The sequence below is a fragment of the Ascaphus truei genome, chromosome 19 (genome assembly GCF_040206685.1).
Source record: "Ascaphus truei isolate aAscTru1 chromosome 19, aAscTru1.hap1, whole genome shotgun sequence".
Taxonomy (NCBI): Eukaryota; Metazoa; Chordata; class Amphibia; order Anura; family Ascaphidae; genus Ascaphus; species Ascaphus truei.
Genome location: NC_134501.1, coordinates 21922935 through 21947315, shown reverse-complemented (window position 1 = coordinate 21947315; position 24381 = coordinate 21922935). Strand labels below are relative to the sequence as shown.

The window sequence follows — 24381 nt, the reverse complement described above, 5'->3', positions numbered from 1 at the left end:
CCGCTTCTCTCTCTCTCTCTCTCCGCTTCTCTCTCTCTCTCTCTCCGCTTCTCTCTCTCCGCTTCTCTCTCTCTCTGTCTCTCTCTCCGCTTCTCTCTCTCTCTCTCCGCTTCTCTCTCTCTCTCTCCGCTTCTCTCTCTCTCTCTCTCTCTCTCTCCGCTTCTCTCTCCGCTTCTCTCTCTCTCCGCTTCTCTCTCTCTCCGCTTCTCTCTCTCCGCTTCTCTCTCTCTGTCTCTCTCTCCGCTTCTCTCGCTCTCTCCGCTTCTCTCTCTCGCTCTCCGCTTCTCTCTCTCGCTCTCCGCTTCTCTCGCTCTCTCTCCGCTTCTCTCTCTCTCTCTCTCTCTCTCCGCTTCTCTCTCTCTCTCTCTCTCTCTCCGCTTCTCTCTCTCTCTCTCCGCTTCTCTCTCTCTCTCTCTCCGCTTCTCTCTCTCCGCTTCTCTCTCTCTCTCTCTCCGCTTCTCTCTCTCTCTCCGCTTCTCTCTCTCTCTCCGCTTCTCTCTCTCTCTCCGCTTCTCTCTCTCTCTCCGCTTCTCTCTCTCCGCTTCTCTCTCTCTCTGTCTCTCTCTCCGCTTCTCTCTCTCTCTGTCCTCTCTCTCCGCTTCTCTCTCTCTCCGCTTCTCTCTCTCTCTCTCTCCGCTTCTCTCTCTCTCTCTCCGCTTCTCTCTCTCTCTCTCTCTCTCCGCTTCTCTCTCTCTCCGCTTCTCTCTCTCCGCTTCTCTCTCTCTCTCCGCTTCTCTCTCTCCGCTTCTCTCTCTCTCTGTCTCTCTCTCGCTTCTCTCGCTCTCTCCGCTTCTCTCTCTCGCTCTCCGCTTCTCTCGCTCTCTCTCCGCTTCTCTCTCTCTCTCTCTCCGCTTCTCTCTCTCTCTCTCTCTCCGCTTCTCTCTCTCTCTCTCCGCTTCTCTCTCTCCGCTTCTCTCTCTCCGCTTCTCTCTCTCTCTCTCTCCGCTTCTCTCTCCGCTTCTCTCTCTCTCTCCGCTTCTCTCTCTCTCCGCCTCTTTCCGCTTCTCTCTCTCTCTCCGCTTCTCTCTCTCTCTCTCTCTCTCTCCGCTTCTCTCTCTCTCTCTCTCCGCTTCTCTCTCTCTCTCCGCTTCTCCCTGTCCCCACCTTCCGCGGCTCTCTCAGTCCTCACCTTCCTCTGTGTGTGTGTGTGTCTCTCTCTCTCTCTCTCTCTCTCTCTCTCTCTCCGCTTCTCTCTCTCTCTCTCCGCTTCTCTCTCTCTCTCTCTCTCTCCGCTTCTCTCTCTCTCTCTCTCTCCGCTTCTCTCTCTCTCTCCGCTTCTCTCTCTCTCTCCGCTTCTCTCTCTCCGCTTCTCTCTCTCTCTCTGCTTCTCTCTCTCTCCGCTTCTCTCTCGCTCTCTCTCTCTCTCCGCTTCTCTCTCTCTCTCCGCTTCTCTCTCTCTCCGCTTCTCTCTCTCTCTCTGCTTCTCTCTCTCTCTCTCCGCTTCTCTCTCTCTCTCCGCTTCTCTCTCTCTCTCCGCTTCTCTCTCTCTCTCTCTCCGCTTCTCTCTCTCTCTCTCTCTCTCCGCTTCTCTCTCTCCGCTTCTCTCTCTCTCTGTCTCTCTCTCCGCTTCTCTCTCTCTCTCTCCGCTTCTCTCTCTCTCTCTCCGCTTCTCTCTCTCTCTCTCGCTTCTCTCTCCGCTTCTCTCTCTCTCCGCTTCTCTCTCTCTCCGCTTCTCTCTCTCCGCTTCTCTCTCTCTGTCTCTCTCTCCGCTTCTCTCGCTCTCTCCGCTTCTCTCTCTCGCTCTCCGCTTCTCTCTCTCGCTCTCCGCTTCTCTCGCTCTCTCTCCGCTTCTCTCTCTCTCTCTCTCTCTCTCTCCGCTTCTCTCTCTCTCTCTCTCTCTCTCCGCTTCTCTCTTCTCTCTCCGCTTCTCTCTCTCTCTCTCTCCGCTTCTCTCTCTCCGCTTCTCTCTCTCTCTCTCTCCGCTTCTCTCTCTCTCTCCGCTTCTCTCTCTCTCTCTCTCCGCCTCTTTCCGCTTCTCTCTCTCTCTCCGCTTCTCTCTCTCTCTCTCTCTCTCCGCTTCTCTCTCTCTCACTCGCTTCTCCTGTCCCCACCTTCCGCGGCTCTCTCAGTCCTCACCTTCCTCTGTGTGTGTGTGTGTGTCTCTCTCTCTCTCTGTCCCCTCTCTCTCCTATCTCTCTGTCCCCTTCTTTCCTCGTCCCCCTTCTCTCTCTCTCTGCACTTCCCTCTCTCTCTCTCTCTCTCTCTCGGCTCTCTCAGTCCTCACCTTCCTCTGTGTGTGTGTGTGTGTCTCTCTCTCTCTCTGTCCCCTCTCTCTCCTATCTCTCTGTCCCCTTCTTTCCTCGTCCCCCTTCTCTCTCTCTCTGCACTTCCCTCTCTCTCTCTCTCTCTCTCTCGGCTCTCTCTGTCCCCACCTTCCTCTGTGTGTGTGTGTCTCTCTCTCTCTGTCCCCTCTCTCTCCTATCTCTCTATCCCCTTCTTTCCTCGTCCCCCTTCTCTCTCTCTCTCGCTGTCCCCCTTCATTCTCTCTCCTCCGCCCTCCTCTCACTCTCTCTCTTTTCTTTCACTCGCCACTTTCTTCTCCAGGATCCAGTTCCTTCACAGAGGCTGTAACCTACATCCAGCACCAGTACGAGAGCCGGAACAAGTCTTCCAAAAAGGAGATTTACAGCCACATCACCTGTGCCACTGACACTGACAACATCCACTTTGTGTTCGACGCTGTCACTGATGTCATCATCGCCAATAGCCTACGTGGCTGCGGCTTGTACTGATCTGGGGGGAAGCCGTGGCCTGTACTGATCTGGGGTTAAAGCCGTGGCCTGTACTGATCTGGGGGTTGCCGTGGCCTGTACTGATCTGGGGGGGGGAAGCCGTGGCCTGTACTGATCTGGGGGGGATGCCGTGGCCTGTACTGATCTGGGGGGGAAGCCGTGGCCTGTTCTGATCTGGGAAGGGGGAGCATGGCCTGCACTGATCCGGGGGGCGGGGGGGCCACGGCCTGTACTGAACCAGGGTAGAGCTCTGGCAGTGTGCTCTTATGTGCCTATAAGTACCTGATGTCCTAAGTCCTGTGTCCCTCTGACAGCTAGAAAGGAGGCACGCAGTGTGGACACGACACCAGGGACCAGGATGTGTGTGTGCAATGTGTGTGCAATGTGTGTGCAATGTGTGTGTGTAACTTCCCTCTGTAAGGCTCAGATATTACGTCCTATGACACAGTGGAGTCTTTGCTCGGGTCCCTGTGCTGTGTCTGTCACTGTTCACTTGCTCTGCTGTAATTAGTATTAATCTCCATGTGATACTTGTTAGCGTGTTAAACTCATAAAGCTTGGGATACTTTGAGTTTCCTCTTTCTGTAGTCTGAGCATCTCTCACTGAGGGAAATAAAAGGCTGGGGGGTGTACAGCGTGTGCCAGCTCAGAATCGTGTGCCCAGTGTATCTTATGGACTGGCCAAGGGCATCATCTTGCAAGACCGCTGCTCTAGCACTGATGCATCATTAGAAAGCTGAAGATAAGGCTCTCTCTGTCCTGTGACATTGCAAAGTGCTAACATGACTTATTTTGGAAGGGCCCAGGGATTGCCGTAATGATCCTCCGATGTACTCATGATCTGGATCAATACACAGAAAGTTTTCATCATTAGGAATGTGGTAATGGTGTGTCGTACGCCTGGCACAGATCAGTGAGGTTTTCACAGCTTGGATCCGGCTGTTTCTTTTATTGCAAGGAAGAGAGAGAGCATGGGGGAGCATGGGGGGAACATGGGGGAGCATGGGGGGTACATGGGAGCATGGGGGGAGCATAGGGGGAGCATGGGGGGACATGGGGGGAGCATGGGGGGAACATGGGGGAGCATGGGGGGAACATGGGGGAACATGGGGGAGCATGGGGGGAACATGGGGGAGCATGGGGGGAACATGGGGGAGCATGGGGGGAGCATGGGGGAACATGGGGGAACATGGGGGGAACATGGGGGAACATGGGGGAGCATGGGGGGAGCATGGGGGGAACATGGGGGAGCATGGGGGGAGCATGGGGAGCATGGGGGGAGCATGGGGGGAACATGGAGCATGGGGGGAACATGGGGGAGCATGGTGCAGAGATTCCCTCCATCCCGGGATAATACGGGACTCCTAACTGACCCAGTTTGGCTGCAGAATTTCCTCGACACAAACCGCTCTCAGGAAAGTGTTTTTTGGAGTAATAATGTACTGTAGGAAAATGGTCTTTTCACACATGACAGATGTAATGGTCATTTGATGAGGTGTCGGTGAGGTGTATGTAAATAAACCCTAAATACACACCTGGGAGTGGAAGGAAGCGTGTGTCGGTGCAGCTTGCAAGAGACCCTGAGCTTTGTGGGTGACTTTCTATCCCAGGGCGAGCAACTTCCGTCCTAAAGTGCCACCAACAATCCAGGTATTAGGGATATCCTGCTTCAGCAGGTTGCTAATCAGTTGGCTTATCAGTGCTAAGACTGCACCCCCTGTGCTGAAGCAGGGGTATCCTGAAGAGCTGGCCTGTTGGGGGCCCTTGAGGACTCGAGCTGCCCACCCCTGCCCTATTCTGATCTAACCTTGTATGAATGACCCGGGCTTTGAGTTTGGTGCCAATGTAGGTTTGTTGTAAAGTCTCAGAACTGATTAGCTTTGCCCCCGGCATTTCCAGTGTTTCGCATCTGACTATAACTCCCCACGCTGACGCGTTGGGGTCTTATAATGTGCCACCCTCACATTCACGCCTGCGCAGTAATGTGCCTGCACTAATTACATGTAACTGATATTATATGGCCACGGTTTGTCGTGGAAGTGTGGCCTGGTTCTGTTAGTTGGGCTGTCTGTGATATTATATGGCCATGGTTTGGGGTTTTATATCTCGCCCAATAAATTTCACTGACTCTGGGGTGGGAGATCTGTGTACCCGTACTCTGGGGTGTGAGATCTGTGTACCCCGACTCTGGGGTGTGAGACCTGTGTACCCCAACTCTGGGGTGTGATACCTGTGTACCCCGACTCTGGGGTGTGAGATCTGTGTACCCCGACTCTGGGGTGTGAGATCTGTGTACCCCGACTCTGGGGTGTAAGATCTGTGTACCCCGACTCTGGGGTGTGAGACCTGTGTACCCCGACTCTGGGGTGTGAGACCTGTGTACCCCGACTCTGGGGTGTGAGACCTGTGTACCCCGACTCTGGGGTGTGAGACCTGTGTACCCCGACTCTGGGGTGTGAGATCTGTGTACCCGGACTCTGGGGTGTGAGACCTGTGTACCCCGACTCTGGGGTGTGAGACCTGTGTACCCCGACTCTGGGGTGTGAGATCTGTGTACCCCGACTCTGGGGTGTGAGACCTGTGTACCCCGACTCTGGGGTGTGAGACCTGTGTACCCCAACTCTGGGGTGTGAGATCTGTGTACCCAGACTCTGGGGTGTGAGACCTGTGTACCCCGACTCTGGGGTGTGAGACCTGTGTACCCCGACTCTGGGGTGTGAGATCTGTGTACCCCGACTCTGGGGTGTGAGATCTGTGTACCCGGACTCTGGGGTGTGAGATCTGTGTACCCCGACTCTGGGGTGTGAGATCTGTGTACCCCGACTCTGGGGTGTGAGATCTGTGTACCCGGACTCTGGGGTGTGAGACCTGTGTACCCCGACTCTGGGGTGTGAGATCTGTGTACCCCGACTCTGGGGTGTGAGATCTGTGTACCCCGACTCTGGGGTGTGAGATCTGTGTACCCGGACTCTGGGGTGTGATACCTGTGTACCCGGACTCTGGGGTGTGAGACCTGTGTACCCCGACTCTGGGGTGTGAGACCTGTGTACCCCGACTCTGGGGTGTGAGATCTGTGTACCCCGACTCTGGGGTGTGAGATCTGTGTACCCAGACTCTGGGGGTGAGATCTGTGTACCCGGACTCTGGGGTGTGAGATCTGTGTACCCCGATTCTGGGGGTGATATCTGTGTACCCCGACTCTGGGGTGTGAGATCTGTATACCCGGACTCTGGGGGTGAGATCTGTGTACCCCGACTCTGGGGGTGAGATCTGGGAACCCCAACTCTGGGGTGTGAGATCTGTATACCCGGACTCTGGGGTGTGGGATCTGGGTATCCCGACTCTGGGGGTGAGATCTGGGAACCCCAACTCTGGGGTGTGAGATCTGTATACCCGGACTCTGGGGTGTGAGATCTGTGTACCCCGACTCTGGGGGTGAGATATGGGTTCCCCGACTCTGGGGTGTGAGACCTGTGTACCCGACTCGGGTGTGAGATCTGTGTACCCCGACTCTGGGGTGTGAGATCTGTGTACCCCGACTCTGGGGGTGAGATCTGGGTTCCCCGACTCTGGGGTGTGAGATCTCTGTACCCGGACTCTGGGGGTGAGATATGGGTACCCCGACTCTGGGGTGTGGGATCTGTGTACCCCGACTCTGGGGTGTGAGATCTCTGTACCCGGACTCTGGGGGTGAGATCTGTGTACCCCGACTCTAGGGTGTGAGATCTGTGTACCCCGACTCTGGGGTGTGAGATCTGTGTACCCGGACTCTGGGGTGTGAGATCTGTGTACCGGACTCTGGGGTGTGAGACCTGTGTACCCGACTCTGGGGTGTGAGATCTGTGTACCCGGACTCTGGGGTGTGGGATCTGGGTACCCGGACTCTGGGGTGTGGGATCTCTGTACCCCGACTCTGGGGGTGAGATATGGGTACCCGGACTCTGGGGGTGGGATCTGGATACCCGGACTCTGCCGTTAGATTTACATCTCCCGGGACATGAGCTGTGCAGACACACCCTGCAATCTTCCCTAAGGGTTTGCTATGAAAATGTGGGAGGTTTGTAATCGCTCCACTGAGTTGGTAAAAAGGAAATCTTTTAAGGGATAAAGTAGAAGAATGTTGAATCAGGAAGTCGCCCTGCTCATTCCTGTGTGTGTGATGTGCGCGTGATGTGCGTGTGATGTATGTTGTGTTTGTGCAATTGGATATAAAACATAAGTCTCTCCCTGGAATGTGACGTGGAGAGCTCAGCTCGTCTGACCCAAACCCCTGCACAGAGTTGAATTAAATCACAAATGTTGCATTGTAATGCTTCCATCTACATTTGTGTTCTGAAAATATATGAAATAGTTTCTCTCTCTTCCCCCCTCCCTCTCTATCCACCGCCCCTCCACTCTCCCCCCTTCTCTCTCTTCTCCCCTCTCCCTTTTCCCCCACCTCACCCACCTCACCCACCTCTCCCCCACCTCACCCACCTCTCCCCCCCCTCCAGCACGGCTTATCTGTGGGGGACCACAGCTCTCAGATACTCACTGGGGAAGATACTGACATTTACTTTACCTACAGGGGAGACACGAGAGCCATGAGCAAGCGGGAAGCTGCAACATAATAGTTTGTGACTTCCTATTGGACGCACTCAGGCACTTGCACACACACGCACACACACACGCACACACTTACGTACACACACACAGGCACGTACACACACACAGGCACGTACACACACACAGGCACGTACACACACACACAGACACTTTTACACACACACACACACACACACAGACACTTTTACACACAGACACTTTTACACACATCCCACCGACACGTGCACACACCGACACGTGCACACACCGACACTTGCACCCACAGTATTAGAGTTATGTGTCTGACACATCCAAATCCCTATTTCCCCATAAGGTGTAGGACATTCATGATCCATGTGTCCCTGTGTGCTACTTTCAGGGTGTTACATTGTAACGAGTGACTCTGCATCATTTCCCTTCTGTCCTTAGAGAAGTTCCCTTTGTTAGAGGGCGGGCGGAGGCTGTGCTGAAGCGGGTGCTTTCCCTGGCCATGGTGGGGGGCGTTCCTGGGAGCCTCACGGAGCTTGTTCACCCACATTGGGCGAACCGCTCACGTGACCGGCCTGTCGTGCCAAGAAATCAGTTTGAACTGATTTCTTGCACGCCGCATGGATGCGATCACTGCCGTAAGGCGGTCTGCTGGCTCACCGGGCGCGGTCTGCGGTACCAGGCCCCGGCCTGACTTGACAGGAATTCTCTCTCCACTGAAAGAGGAGGAATCTCCGTCTCTGGAAGTTAAAGGTTTATTTTAATTTTTTCTCGTGTTTCATTATTTTCTCCGGAGTTTTGTGAAGTCGTCACTTTGTCTAATCCTGTCACTTATTGTTCATTCATAACATGCTTATTAGTTATCAAACAGTAATAACATACCACCTAGTAACGTTCAGGGTCTCTAGAAAGCATGTTCTTTTTCCCGTATCGTTACTCTTTAGCTTTGTGGCATTATCTGGCTGCATTACACAGCCAAATCAGGGAAAAGAGAAGTGCAAAGCCATGTTACCCATTCAGAGACTGCTATCTCACCTTCTGGGGCTCCAGACTTTGCTGCCATAACTCAGAATGAATTTGTCTCTCACAACATCTGGTTCATCTCTCACTTTGCACAAGGCCACGCCCCAGAGATAATTCCAATGGAACATTTGGGCTGTAGTAGGTCAGTAGTCTTTAGTGAGATATCTAACCGTGTGGGCCCATATTCCCTACGTGGTGCTATGCCATGACACCTTGGTACATGTGGACTACAGACTCTTGGCAAACATGTCACATGAAGGATGTTCACTGGATGGGGATCATTTATGGAAATGCCTAGAAATTGACACAAATCGGATGGTGGCCAGGAGAATTATTCTAGGAGTTTGGTTCGAGAAATATGGAAGTAGTTGCAATTATTGATTTGACTTTTCCAGTTGAATATTTAATTCCTCTGAGACCAAAAAAAAAATACCAGCTGGAAATCCAAAATCCCATCCTTGAAAACTCTCAATGTTTTATTTCCTGGTCAAACATGTTCGAAAGAAATGTCCATGGAAACTCTGTACTTTGGGTGGGGTTGTTGGGTGTGGGGGGGGGGGGGGAGACACGGTGAATTCCCACCTGTTTGGCTGGGTTGATATTCTGAGTCTGTGGAGAATTCCGATATTACAAACTCACTCCGTGTTTACCCATTCACTGCCAGAGGGTCGTTTAACCCATCACTTCGCATAGATGTCTTTCTTGCCAGTCTGTTTTATAAACGTGTAGATGGGGTGCACCTTCATCGTAGTCATTAATAATCTCTAACGATTGTCTTTCTGTTTTTTTCCCTTTGTTTTTTACACTGGAAACCATTCTTCTGTCCTCAGCCTAACTCCTTCTCTCCTTTCTCTCTGTTCTCTCTGTCTCCCTTCTCTCTCCCCCCTGCCTTCTCAGAACCGGATGCACGAGTCTCTCATGCTCTTTGACTCTATCTGTAACAACAAGTTCTTCATTGACACGTCCATCATCCTCTTCCTCAACAAGAAGGACCTGTTTGCTGAGAAGATAAAGAAGTCGCCTCTGAGTATCTGCTTCCCTGAGTACACAGGTGAGAAGCGATCAGAGCGCTCTCTCCCTCTGATAACTCGCTGCTTCCAACGCTCCACAAATCCCGGGTTTTTTACATACAGATCCAGTATTTATTTTATATATGTTGTATGTGTCTGTATAATGGAAAGGCCTGTGATAACGAGGGTTGCCAGGTGTCCGGTTTTGAACTGGACAGACCGGTATTTTGCCCCTGCTTCCGGTAGAAAATGAAAGGTAATACCAGACGTGTGTCCCGTATTATCGCTCTGGACATGCGGTGGGCAGCGCGAGCAGGGCCGCCGACAGGGGGGGCGAGCTGGGACACCAGGCCCGGTGGTTGCGGGGGGGCCCGGCGGCCAGATAAAGTAGTTGCCGCCGGGCCTGGCTATCCCTCGGCTGCAGGCCTCCCTCACTCTGTCCCACGCCGAGCGGCTGGCGTGCGCCGGAAGTAAGCTGGGCTCAGCTTCCGGGGAGAGCCGGGGCCCGGCGGCAACTACAAGACCTGCAGCCGGGGCCGCCACAGCCACCGGGCTCAGCCTGCGACCATCCCCAAGGTAAGTCTGTATTTTTATATGTATTGGGGGGAGTGGGTGTTTTTTATATGTATTGGGGGAGGGGATGTATTTTTATATGTGTTGGGGGAGGGGATGTATTTTTATATCTATTGGGGGATTTATTTTTATATGTATTGGAGGTGTGTTTTTATATGTGTAGCCCCCTTTCCCTATGCCTAATGGAACTACGTGTGCTGCTGTACCTGTCTGCTCACAGGAGGCCTAAGCCTCCGCCTCTGGGAGCCTGGGGTGAGCTCTTTCTCCTTGCAGTGCAGCGCCTCCACCTATGAGGGATCCCAGCATTGGCGGGATAACCCCTCACAGGAACCAATACACAGTAATAAGTAATACACCACACAAAGTATATGACTAAGGTTTATTGTACACAGAAACTGACATACAATAACCTGTACCCACATATTAACTGTGACGCAACACGTGGTGGTTCCCCCAAAGTACTGAGGGTGTCCTGTCCCAACAATCCCACCCAAATGTGAGGTAGCGCTACCCCCTGTAGATGAAAGTGCACGTTGGGTACCTATAAAACTAAAAAAGGGTGCAAAAGAGGAAACAAAATCAATACAATAAAATGTATATAAAAAAGGAACAAATAACACTTGCAATAAAAAAGGGGACCATATAGATAAAGTCATCCACTCCTCATGATAACACGTACACAAAGGGTTGGATCCTGAAAAAAACAGGACCCCACAGTCCCACAGTCCCACAGTCCCAGATGAAAGTAGGGATTCAGTCCTGCCCGCAGTTATGTGCAAGGAGCATAACTTAGAGTAGGGATGGTAGTTTACAGGTATCCGTCATCACGGTGTCACGTAGCTGTGTGATGACATCAGCATAACGCGTTTCGCGCCTAAATTACTTCATCAGGGGGTTGGGGTTGCAACCGCCTGATGAAGTGCCATTTAGACGCGAAACGCGTTGTGGTGAGGTCATCACGCAGCTACGTGATACCGTGACGACGGATACCCGGAAGCTGTCATCCCTCCACCTCCACGAGGACGCCAACTCTAAGTTATGCTCCTGGCTCATAACAACTGCGGGCAGGACTGAATCCCTACTTTCATGTGGGATTGTGGGGTCCTGGTTTTTTCAGGATCCAACGCTTCGTGTACATGTTATCTTGAGGAGTGGATGACTTGATCTATACGATCCCCTTTTTTATTGTAAATGTTATTTGTTCCTTTTCTATATACATTTTATTGTAATGAAATTGATTTAGTTTTTTTTCTCTTGCGCCCCTTTTTTGGTTTTATACGTTCGTATTGACCCCGCTGATCACGGGAGAGCAGGAGCTGCACAGGGACAACTACTTTCGGTTGGGAGATAAAAAGATTTTTGGGACAGCGGGCACTGTACTTTTCTTGCACGTTGGGTACCTGCCTGGGTACTCCAGAACTCCAGTACCCAGGTGCTGCTTGACGCGGTGTGTTGGAGCGGGTCCCACGTAGCGGGCCCTCCAACACAAATCCCCTCTCTCCTAAAGAGTCCTGATCCTCCTCGCAGTGTGAGCTCCAGCCAGAGGGTCTCACACAAGGTCTCTGGATCCTGTGACCTGGGCCCAGGCCGCCGGGTAAACGTCCGGTCACCGGCGCAGAAATAACAATAAGGGGAAGAGTCCCTATGTGGTGCTTTCCCTACAACACTCCACTACTATGACTCAGGGCCTAACTGGGGCCTAGGGCAAGATCTAGGCCTAGCCCAGGAAGCACTGCTCCCTGGACACTACCTTCTCCATTGCCTCCTCCGTCAGGACTGAAGCACGTGTTCCCCGCACGCAGAGGATATCCTGTTTCCCCCAACAGCTCGCATCTTATTGGCTGGTATAGTTCCATAGGACAGTACCTCCCTCTAGGGATTCTGGGACTTGTAGTCCCGCGGCTGCATATGTGGAGCCATCCTAAGGAGCCGCACTCCTCACACTGCGCATGCGCGCCTCGCCACATTGCACATGCGCGATTACCAAAATGGCCGTCCCCACACTCCCGATCTCGCGGAGCTCCGGCCAACCATTTGACAGCTTCCCCGCACTGGAGGCAGGGTGGGGGGACTCAGCTACATATGTATTAGGGGAAGTGTATTTTAATATGTATTAGGGGGTGTATTTTTATATGTATTGGGTGTGTGTATATCTGTGCGTGACTGTGTGTATCTGTGCGTGACTGTGTGTATCTGTGCATATCTGAGCGTGACTGTGTATATCTGAGCGTGACTGTGTATATCTGAGCGTGACTGTGTATCTGTGCGTGACTGTGTGTATCTGCGCGTGACTGTGTATATCTGAGCGTGACTGTGTATATCTGAGCGTGACTGTGTATATCTGAGCGTGACTGTGTGTATAGCCGAAGATTGCCAGGTGTCCAGTATTGAACTCGACTGTCCTGTATTTGGAGGCTCTGTCCAGTAAAAAATATATGAGGTAACACTGGACATGTATGTGTATACCGGTATTACCTCTCTGGGCGTGTATGTGTATACCGGTATTCCCTCTCTGGGCGTGTATGTGTATATCGGTATTACCTCTCTGGGCGTGTATGTATATACCGGTATTACCTCTCTGGGCGTGTATGTGTATACCGGTATTACCTCTCTGGGCGTGTATGTGTATATCGGTATTACCTCTCTGGACGTGTATGTGTATACCGGTATTACCTCTCTGTGCGTGTATGTGTATACCGGTATTACCTCTCTGGGTGTGTATGTATATACCGGTATTACCTCTCTGGGCGTGTATGTGTATACCGGTATTACCTCTCTGGGCGTGTATGTGTATACCGGTATTACCTCTCTGGGCGTGTATGTGTGTACCGGTATTACCCCTCTGGGCGTGTATGTGTATACCGGTATTACCACTCTGGGCGTGTATGTGTATACCGGTATTACCTCTCTGGGCGTGTATGTGTGTACCGGTATTACCTCTCTGGGCGTGTATGTGTGTACCGGTATTACTCCTCTGGGCGTGTATGTGTATACCGGTATTACCTCTCTGGGCATGTATGTGTATACCGGTATTACCTCTCTGGGCGTGTATGTGTATACCGGTATTACCTCTCTGGGTGTGTATGTGTATACCGGTATTACCTCTCTGGGCGTGTATGTGTATACCGGTATTACCTCTCTGGGTGTGTATGTGTATACCGGTATTACCTCTCTGGGCGTGTATGTGTATACCGGTATTACCTCTGGGTGTGCATGTGTATACCGGTATTACCTCTCTGGTCGTGTATGTGTATACCAGTATTACCTCTCTGGGTGTGCATGTGTATACCGGTATTACCTCTCTGGGCGTGAATGTGTATACCGGTATTACGTCTCTGGGTGTGCATGTGTATACCGGTATTACCTCTCTGGGTGTGCATGTGTATACCGGTATTACCTCTCTGGCCGTGTATGTGTATACCGGTATTACCTCTCTGGGCGTGAATGTGTATACCGGTATTACCTCTCTGGCCGTGTGTGTGTATACCGGTATTACCTCTCTGGGCGTGAATGTGTATACCGGTATTACGTCTCTGGGTGTGCATGTGTATACCGGTATTACCTCTCTGGGTGTGCATGTGTATACCGGTATTACCTCTCTGGCCGTGTGTGTGTATACCGGTATTACCTCTCTGGGTGTGTATGTGTATACCGGTATTACGTCTCTGGGTGTGCATGTGTATACCGGTATTACCTCTCTGGGCGTGTATGGGTATACCGGTATTACCTCTCTGGGTGTGCATGTGTATACCGGTATTACCTCTCTGGCCGTGTATGTGTATACCGGTATTACCTCTCTGTGCGTGTATGTGTATACCGATATTACCTCTCTGGGTGTGCATGTGTATACCGGTATTACCTCTCTGTGCGTGTATGTGTATACCGATATTACCTCTCTGGGTGTGCATGTGTATACCGGTATTACCTCTCGGGGCGTGTATGTGTATACCGGTATTACCTCTCTGGGTGTGCATGTGTATACCGGTATTACCTCTCTGGGTGTGCATGTGTATACCGGTATTACCTCTCGGGGCGTGTATGTGTATACCGGTATTACCTCTCTGTGCGTGTATGTGTATACCGATATTACCTCTCTGGGTGTGCATGTGTATACCGGTATTACCTCTCGGGGCGTGTATGTGTATACCGGTATTACCTCTCTGTGCGTGTATGTGTATACCGATATTACCTCTCTGGGTGTGCATGTGTATACCGGTATTACCTCTCGGGGCGTGTATGTGTATACCGGTATTACCTCTCTGGGTGTGCATGTGTATACCGGTATTACCTCTCTGAGTGTGCATGTGTATACCGGTATTGATAGGAATGGAGTTTTTTTTAGTTGAGTCTCCAGACTAGGAGACGCAGCGGTGGGAATGCGGGCGCCAGCGTTGGGAATGCAGGTGGGCTTCTTTGCTCTTATCACGCTAGTTTTTTTATTCCCCTCTCCTTCGCTCCCCCGCAGGTCCCAACACTTACGAAGACGCCGCTGCTTATATCCAAGCACAATTCGAGAGCAAGAACCGCTCGCCCAACAAGGAGATCTACTGTCACATGACCTGCGCCACGGATACGAATAACATCCAGGTGGTGTTTGACGCCGTCACTGACATCATCATTGCCAACAACCTCCGAGGTTGCGGCTTGTACTGATTCCTCTGTATAGCAACTTATCTTGTGGTGAAAATAATGCAAGTTGGTAAACGGAAAAGGCAAAACGGAAAAAAATATATATGGATATATATATATATTAAAAAAAAAACAATGTTTTTAGTTTGTCTCGGAGCTGTGAACAGAACGGATTCCCCGACAGTTCAGCCCCCCACATCATAACAAGTAAAAGGGAGATTAAGAATCTCCCCCCCCCCCCCCCCCCCAGGGCCTGACCTGTTAACCCCCTCAGTGCTGGAAGGGCCTACATTGCCTCTCCAGAACTGAGCGGGGTTACAGGATTTCTTTGATAAAGGGAAGATCATTACGTTTCCTATTTGAAATCTTTGGGATTTCTCGGGGGGCTCGCTGTGCGGTTTCACGCACGGGAACGGCTGAACCTTTGGGGTTTTATCTCTTCTGTTGAGCTCTTGGGTAACAAACAAAAAAAAAACCCCTCCCTCCAATTGACAAAAGCAGGTAGAAGTGTTTGAGACGCGCGGGACGGCAGGTTCAGCCATTGTGGGATGTAGGAGCTGGGTCTGTGAGGGGTCAGGAGAGGCCCCTCTAGTCTCCTAAAATACAACACAAAGCAGGGGGGGGGGTGTCCCCTTTTGTGTTGAAACGTTATCAGTGCCAACCTGGGGTGGGGGTACAGGATCATCCTGCCGCTGTTTGCATCTCATAACAAATCCCCGGCGCATTTCAGGAGCCAGCCCCCATTGTCACTTCCTTCTCCGCAGGGCTTGACGGGACCCTTCAGTTGACGTTCTGCAGGTAGCATGACCTTTGGCCTTTGTACAAACACAGCCTTCCTTAAAGTCGATGTGTAATGTTCTCACTTGGAGTAGTGGCTGCATAGGATGCTGTAAATCTGGTTTAGCCGAGTCTTTATATTTAGAAAAGAAAGTAAAACGTTCTTTTTTTTCTTTCCCCCCCCCCCCCCAAGACCCCACGTGCTTGTAGCTTAATTACACCTTTTCCCTTCTTCTTAATTTTTGCAATGATTGTAACGAGGCATCTTATCAATTCTTTGTTGTAACTCCTTCGTTGCCCGAGAGGCTTCATAGTGACGTGCTGCAGGGGCCTCCAGCAAGGAAGGGGTTAATGTAAATCAATAGCATTTGATTTGTGGGGGGGTGGGGGGGGGGGTGTTTATCTCTTTGGACTTGAAGCCTAGAAAAATAAAGGTTCTAAAACGACAGCAGAAACTGCTGCTTTCTATGGCTGCTGCCATGTACAGACGTCTTTGTAACGCCTCTGATTAGGTTACTTTGTGCTCTGAACTGTGTATCATTCACTCTCTGGGTTTGTATAGAAAAAGCACAGCTCTCACCGGCCCGTAGCTGCCCAAATCAGATTTCCCCGATAGACATTTTTGCTCTGAATTCTGTGTATTACAAACTGAGCTAGGCGTCCTTGCTTTCCATCTCCTTATTTTCCCCCCAAGTGAATGCTTTCGTGCTGCTTTTTCTCTTCCTCCTTTTTAGTGAACGGTGTTTTCTTCTCACGTGGGATGTTTGTGCTGCGAAAAAAAAAAACAGGAAAAAAAAACAAAAAAAAAACAACAACGAAAAAAAAAATAACAAAAATTTAATCGAATGTAGTGTTTCCATTAAACCCACAGTTTTCATGACCAAACCTTTGTCATTTCTACTTTGATTACAATTCAAACTTCTTCACCATTTCACTTGCAAACTGAAGAAGAACCGTCACAAAATGTAAAAGAAAAGCGAAATGTATCGATAAACGAGAAGCGAAGTTGGCGTTTTTACGCCTTTGTATCGTGCGCGGTTTGGGTGCTGCCAGTGTCTCTTGACTAATGGAAACTCGTGTGTAGCTCAATAAAGAGAATGTTTGTCTGTACAGATCCGTCTCCCGACACTCTGATCTTTTACCGCCGTGCGTCACGGATCGTGAAACGCTGCTCACCTGGCGCTGCTACTCGCTGCTCCCCGCTGCTGCTACTCGCTGCTCACCTGGCGCTGTATGAATGTATTCTCTGACTCACTTGCACAAAAACGCTGATCGCTGCTCACCTGGCGCTGCTCCCCGCTGCTCACCTGGCGCTGCTCGAATATATTCTCTGACTCACTTGCACAAAGGGATCGCTGCGTCACCTGGCGCTACTCGCTGCTTACCTGATGCTGCTGCTCTCTGCTCACCTGGCACCGCTGCTCACCTGGCACCGCTGCTCCCCGCTCGCCCAGTGCTGCTCTCTGCTCGCCTATCGCTGCTCGTCGTTCTGGGTTAAGTTGTCTTACTCGTGAAATGTAATATTGTGTTGGTCTGTGTCCTAATTTCAGCAACTTCCTATGTTTTCTGGTCTCATACTGAGGCGCACAACGACTAATCGGTGCTAAAGCTCTCACCTTGCATTCATGGGAATGTATCCGATGGCTCCTCACAGCTTTAGCAATGATATATATATATATATATATATATATATATATATCCAGTCATTTCATCAACCTCCAGAGAATGGGTTCCCTTTCATGTGTCCCGAAAGTCTTATCCTGAGCATAATATTAATATACTGTATAAAATAATAAATACGTACACATATCCCTATATACGCATACTTACACACACTGCTGCCCACTTACATACATAGTACTATGAATATACACTGTGCTCCCAATATCAATGTATACACTGTGTTACACCCCCCCCCCCTTTCCTTATAGATATATATTACATGGGACATAATCTAAACACAATGTAAAGGGGTCAGTCCCTGCTAGGGCCAAAGTGTACTAAAGGCAGTGACATGTTTAAGGGGCCAGCCCTGGACAATTACACGAGATAGAACTGCAGAGTTGGAATAAATTAATTTATTGGAAAAAGTTTCCACAAGCCTCCAGTACATAAAAAACACACACACACCCACCCACCCAACTGGGGGAACAACCTAAAGTCCTAGGTGCGGAGCCCTCCATCCGGAAGCTTACCCAATACGCATTCCAAACTTGCGCCGCTGTCCTTGGTAGTATGGGCAGCACTCTCCACTAGCCGTTTTCATTTCTCCGCCATTGCCTCATTCCAAACAGCTCAGGCTGAGGCTGCCCACACAGACCGCAGCTCCACCGGATGCTTCAGACCCCTGCACTGGGTCTCCTCAGTTCCCTTCTGCTAACTCCCTATCGGTAAAAAACCTTCACAAAGGCTATCGGGTCCAGAATAACTCAGTTGAGGCTGGGGAGAGAGTATTTATACCTCTTTCCCAATCAGGGAGATGCCGGCCTGTCTGGGTAGGTACAATAGTCCTGGTCTCTGCTCATGGCCCCAGAGCCGGTTAATGAGATTACTGGGGTTGAAGGTGGGCCAGGAAGCTCAAAATGGCATACCCAAATATTCATTCCTATACTTAACGTAGTTCACAGGATGTAGGCAGATACAGGACAATGCCCACACAACTCCCCTCCACATTCATACAATACAGATAAAGCCCCAGGGCTTACAGCTTTCTTGTAGAGCAAGTCCCCTCAGCAGGTGGTCAACCTCTCCCTGGTTCCTAAACAATGGGCCTAATCACATCCTAGTGTCCAGGCCTACAATACCAAACTGATATGATTACAGCTCCTGCAGGTGGTACCAGTCACTCGGGATGATGAATGCAGACTTCTCCCGTGCCTCCTGGGTCAATGGGATCCTCCAATACCCCCAGCTCAGATCAATGGTTGTCAGATACCTTGCCCCAGTGAGCTCATCTAACAGCTCATCCATCCAGGGTATGGGATATTCATCTGACACAGTCTGCGCATTTAACTGCCGCTAGTCCACGCAGAACCGGGTCGTTCCATCCTTTTTGGGGACAAGTCTACTAGCAAAGCCCAGGGACTCAAAGACCGGACAATCACCCCCCATCTCCAAGATCTCCCTCCCCAGGCTCCGCTTTACCTCCACAGACACCTGGTACGCAGCTTCTGATCGCCGATGTTGACCAGATGATTGCTGAGGTGAGTCCGTCCCGACTTGTCCATGAACAGACCACCATAGCTTCCTAACAATTCTTGAGCTTTCTCCCATTGGGGAGCCGCAAGCTGGGACCTGATCCCAACATCTTCCAAAAAATCTCCCTGCCTAGCCTGCCCTAGGAGAGCTCTGCTCGCCGTCGTCCTGATGGTGGGCTACACACCGCCATCACCACCGGCCCACTCGCATAGCACTCAATCATATTTACATGGTAGCTCCGGTGCCAACCTAATTACTGATCCAGAGCTACCATGTAATTGGACTCGTTCACCCGCAGGATTACTGGGTACAGGCTGGACCAGTCAGCCAGGAACCTGTTCTGGTGAGTGAGCTTTAGAAAAACACGTGCTGCCCCGGGATGAATGCTCTACTATGGGTATTTCTATCATACCAGTGCCTCTGCCTGGTCTGAGCTCCCTGGAGGTTACCCAATCAGATCAGTCAACCAATCACTGAGCTCCACCACATACTAGCGCACCGTCGCATCCGTTGTGGTGGTCTCACCCTCCCAGAACAGGTCAAGCGATCCACGGACCCGGCACCCGTATAATGTAGACGCTCCAAAAGTGAGAAACCAGCAGACTCCTGTGGCACCTCCTTGCATGCAAACAGTAGGTGCTGCAGGTGTGCTTCCCAGTCTCCCCCTTTGACCTCCACAAATATCCACAGCATTTGTTTCAGGGTGCCATTGAACTGCTCACACTTGCTTTGAGGGCGGTAGGGGGCCGTGCAGAGAGGGGTCACCTCGAACGCAGCCCAGAGACTTTGGAGCAGCTCACTGATGAATTGTGCTCCCTGGTCAGTCAAGATCTCACTAGGGAAATCTACTTTAGTAAAAAAAAACTCATGAACAGCACCTCTGTCAAGGTGTCGATGGAGGAAAGAGCTGCGGCCACCAAGTACTTGGTCGCAATGTCCACGAATGTTAAATTATACCTTTTCTCCGACCTACTGGGGATCATCAGGGACCCGATGATGTCCACTGGTACCCGCTGCAAAGGTTCCCCGATCCTTCGCATCCACTGTGCCCGGTACGTACTGGGTACCACTAACTGTCACTTGGTCGTCTATGGTCTGTCCGGAGCTGCTGGGGCTTTTTCCCGGTATAGGAGTCCACAGCGCTACTGTATCTGCTTGGATAAGGGCTCGGAGGATGGTTCAACAGCACGCTGCCTTATGCCATCCAAGCTCGGGTCCGTTCGCACGGCATCCCGGAACACCTGACTGCTCTGGCCCGAGTCACACAGTCTGGGATATCACCATAAAGTCAGAATCCGCTCGTCTTACCTTGTCAACCTCCTACAGAACGTCCACGACCGTAGGGTCCAAGGTCCACGGAGCAATGGGTTCAGGGTTGGGAGCCTGAATGAAACCCAATGCTGGATCGGGATCCCGGCGTCTCTGGCTCAGTCACCGCGGCTACAGCTTCGGTATCGTCCTCCTTGTAGCTGCATCAGAGCCGACCCAGGTGCCCAGCACCACTGGCATCTAAGCCGGGCAAAATGCCAACATCGCTGATGCCTTGACCCATGCCCCAGTCAAGTAAAACGCGAGCTATCTGAATGGATTTGCTGCCCCCATCCATTAGGGTCTCTCTCATTCCCTCCCCGGGTAGAAGGTGCTCTGGCCCGACCATATCAGGCTGAACCAGAGTGAGTCGAGAATACCGGTGGTCATCCAGTCTCCCATGATCACCGGTTTGAGGTACTTGATCCTGACGTCTGTGGGACCAAGAACGACTGCGACGACCTGGGGTGCTGCTCCGGTTGGGAGAAGGGGGTTGGTCACTTGTATCTCTGAGACCGGCATTGGGAACACAGGGGATGGTGCTGGGTCGTCCGGGCTGCCTATGCAGGTAATAGACAGGGCTGTTGAGGTACATTGTCCAGCCCTGCAACATTGGGCCGGGAGGGTTGGGGCAGTTACGCTACATGTGCCACGTCTGGTTATACCAGAAACACCGTCGTTTGTGGGCGCTGGCCGGGTGCTGGTAGGCGCTAAGGCTGTCTGCCAGGAGCTCGCGCTGATTCGGGCGGAATCTGACTGTCGGGGTGGAAAGGCACTGCGGGGTTAGGGGCACCAGGGGCCATCGCTGGAGATGGGGCCAGGCAGTCACAAAGTCGTCAATCAAGATGGCCACTTGCCTCACGCTGGACGGCTTGTGGTCAGTGACCACACATCCCGCACCGCGGGCAGGTATTTCAGTATGAACTGCTCCTTGACCATCAAGTCAGTCATGGAGAGACTTAAACGTGGTCACCTCACACCCGGCGATCCACCGTTTAGACTGATACTCCAGCCGGGATATACATTTTAGGTGCGTGTCTTGGGACCCTTTGGTCAGAGCTCTAAACTGGGCCTGGTATGTCTCTGGCATAATAGCATATCTGGCCTAGAGCACCTCCTTTACAACAGGGTAGTCCTTCACATCCTCCTAGTCCATTTCTCGGTAGGCTACGGCTTCTTTCCCGAACAGCTGAGGGGCCAGGTATTTTACCCAGTCCTCCGCAGATAGTTGGTGCATGTCGCAATGGTTCTCAAAGGACCGTAGATACCTGTCAATGTCATCTGTATCCTCGCAAAACTTAAAGCTGCCATAGGTGAGTCGGGGTGCCAGACTGGCCAGGGATTCCCGACTTCCAGAGGTACCCGAGAGGTCATGAACTGGATCATGGCAACTCGCTCAACAGAGGTGGCACCTGATCCTACAGAGCACACCTAAAGTCCCCCGGTATACCTATCTCCACTGCAGGCAGCCCTGCTAAGAGTCTCCATCGACTCATCACTCAAGCTGGTGGACGATTTTCATGGTCCGGAAGAGCCAGGAACCATCTTGGGACGGCCCAGCGCCTCTGTTCCAACGACGGAGCGCCTGGCTTCGTAGGCTACCAGGTCAGCGACCAACTGCTTGTCGCTTGTCCCGGTGGGTATTCCACACTCCTCACATCAGAGTGCGATCCGGTCCTTGGTCCAGGAACGATACTTGGTCGACATCCGTGTAGTCTCACCCGTATGTTAACTAAACTACAAGGAACAGTAAGGGGTGTGTGGGTCCAAGCACTGGAGTGTTTGTAACTCTTCTGTGGTCTTCAAAATTCAGACCTTACTCAAGACAGATATTCCCGGAAGAATATCTGTGCTGAGCCTAGCAATCCAGGTAGATGAGATTACTGGGGTTGAAGGTGGGCCAAGAAGCCCAAAATGGCCTGCCCATATATGGTCATTCCTATCCTTGGGATAGTCCACAGAATGTAGGCAGATACAGGACAATGCTCACACAACTCCCCTCCACATTCATACAATACAGATACAGCCCCAGGGCTTACAGCTTTCTTGCAGAGCAAGTCCGCTCGGCAGGTGGTGGACCTCTCTCTAGTTCCTCAAAAATGTGCCTAATCCCATCCCAGTGTCCAGGCCTACAATACCAAACTCTGATGTGATTACAGCTCCTTTTGCAAGAGTTAACCATTGTAGGTTCATTATCTGGAATAGAACTGTACATCACTGTTTTACTTATAGGACTGGTACAATAAACGGTACATACATAAATAAATACATCATATCATTGACAGGTAGGGGTAATGGCAGGCTTAAAGCTGCAGTTATAGCAATATCATACATGCTCTTTTGTTGTTAAATAAATCAGTTCTGTACTATGAGAAAATACTTGCAGCATTTAAAAAAATAAACAATTTTAAAGAAAATGTTAATGTATTCTAATGTAACAAGTATTTTTGTTCCTACAGAAACCATATACAGTACAAAGTCACATCCCCTTCCCCTTCTGAAATAGCATCACCTATTTGAGCCCTGCCCTCTCTAGCAGTGAACCAATTGAATCTAGTGCCTGCCTGGTCACATGAGCTTCCTCACTGAACTTTGGTTGTCGGTGCAGCAGACGAGGACCCAGGATGCATTTAGTTAATGCCGAGCCAAATCTTCAGCGATCGATTACAGGAGAGCGGATCGATCAGCAGCTTAGCTAATTACTTGTCAGGGTGCAGATTGTATTGATGCACATATTGAATGGGGAAAAAAAATAATTTTAAAAACGACAGCTTGAACTGCAGCTTTAACCATTATTTAAAAGCAGCCAAATCTACCCCTCTAGTCACAAGTCCCTCCCAGGAGCAGAGTGTACTAATGGCAGTGACATGTTTAAGGGGTCAGTCCCTCCCAGGAGCAGAGTGTACTAATGACCTTGACATGTTTAAGGGGTCAGTCCCTCCCAGGAGCAGCGTGTACTAATGGCAGTGACATGTTTAAGGGGTCAGTCCCTCCCAGGAGCAGAGTGTACTAATGACCTTGACATGTTTAAGGGGTCAGTCCCTCCCAGGAGCAGAGTGTACTAATGGCAGTGACATGTTTAAGGGGTCAGTCCCTCCCAGGAGCAGAGTGTACTAATGGCAGTGACCTGTTTAAGGGGTCACAGCTTAGTGATTGATTGCATTTCCCTCCTCCCCCTCACAAAATACTTCTAGGTGTCAAAGTTGGTTTGTAAACATGATTTGCTGAGATTTAGGAGTTTGATCTTCTCCGTCTGCCACCTTTTGTCTGATGCTCCTGTGTTCAACGAGTTTGCACCGGCAAAGCCCCCTCTCTCCTCTTGTCACCGGTGGCTCTGATAAGAACAAAGTCAGCTATTGGTGAAGAAAACATTTAAGTGACAAAACACTCATCCATTCAGAGGCCCTTAAGAATTGCAATTTGTAATGAATTCCCCAAGAAGCAGAAGCAGGTAACTCTTTGCTTTTGGCACAGTTATGTTTATGGAAGCCAATTAGATAAAAAAGCCTTACAACATATTTCTATGTAATCTATCAGGAAGTATGTAAGCTGAATACAGATCCCTCACTGACCATGTGTGAGCAGCGCTAAACCCGATACAGTGTGAGCCAGGGACGCAGGGTCGAAGACCAATGTGTATCAATGTATACAGGATTCAGCGGCCAGGGGTACACCGTAAGCGCCCCCCAACCCACGGACTTCCTACCATATCATATATGCCTTTTATTCAACACCTTAATAAAATATAACTACTTTAACATTACAAAAGATAAAAGCACTTGGTATAGAAACGCAGGGTTGCGCAATCTTTTTCCCCTGCCTGCTCTCGCCCCCAACCCCCCTCCACCCTCCCTGCTCTCGCCCCCCACCCCCCTCCCTCTTGGCTCCGGTGTCAAATGACACTGCGGGGGTCATGTGATCCTGCGGCGTCATCTGACGCTGGGTTACCATGACGACGCATCGCTGGAAGCCGAGATAAGTTAGGTACAGAGCGTGATCCCCCGGCATTTAATGCCTTGGGGGAGAGCACAGGACCTCTGTACCTGCCGCGCACCCCTGATATAAAGAACAAGCCATATAAGTGTAAATGTATTTTATTTTCTATTTGGTATTGGTAGAGATATATACAGGGCCTGACAAACTGGGCCAAAACCCACAACCCCCCATCCCCCCCCCCCAAAGTCACCTCCCCCCACGACACTTACCTGCATCGGGGTCCTGTTGCGGGGTCCTGATGGCATCTCCCGGCCTTCTGCTGTCTTGTCGCCTTTAAAATCATGTTTTTCTCCTGCAGCACTATTCAAAATGAGCGCGTTGCCATGGTAACTGGACGCAGCATTACTGCACCGCGCCCATTTTGAATAGTGCTGCAGGAGAAACATGGTTTTAAAGATCAAGACGGAGAAGACCAGGAGACCCCGGGGGACACCGCCGCAGGTAAGCAGTCACAGCAGCCAAGAGTCCAGTCGCCCCGGGCGACCGCAATTGTCAAGCACTGTGTGTGTGTAAATATATATATATTTGCTGCGCTCCACAGCCAGACTTCAGCCCCCTTCCTT

The 24381-nt window shown here is 51.0% G+C and overlaps 1 protein-coding gene across 1 annotated transcript in view; it reads left to right on the top strand.

Annotated features, from left to right (window-relative positions):
* GNAO1 (G protein subunit alpha o1) overlaps nucleotides 1-3303 on the top strand; it is a 156993-nt gene extending 153690 nt beyond the window's left edge. The window contains 1 exon segment of the mRNA XM_075576885.1: nucleotides 2545-3303. Coding sequence (XP_075433000.1) covers nucleotides 2545-2732 — 188 coding nt within the window. The 3' untranslated portion in view covers nucleotides 2733-3303.
* Nucleotides 3304-24381: the final 21078 nt, after the last annotated feature.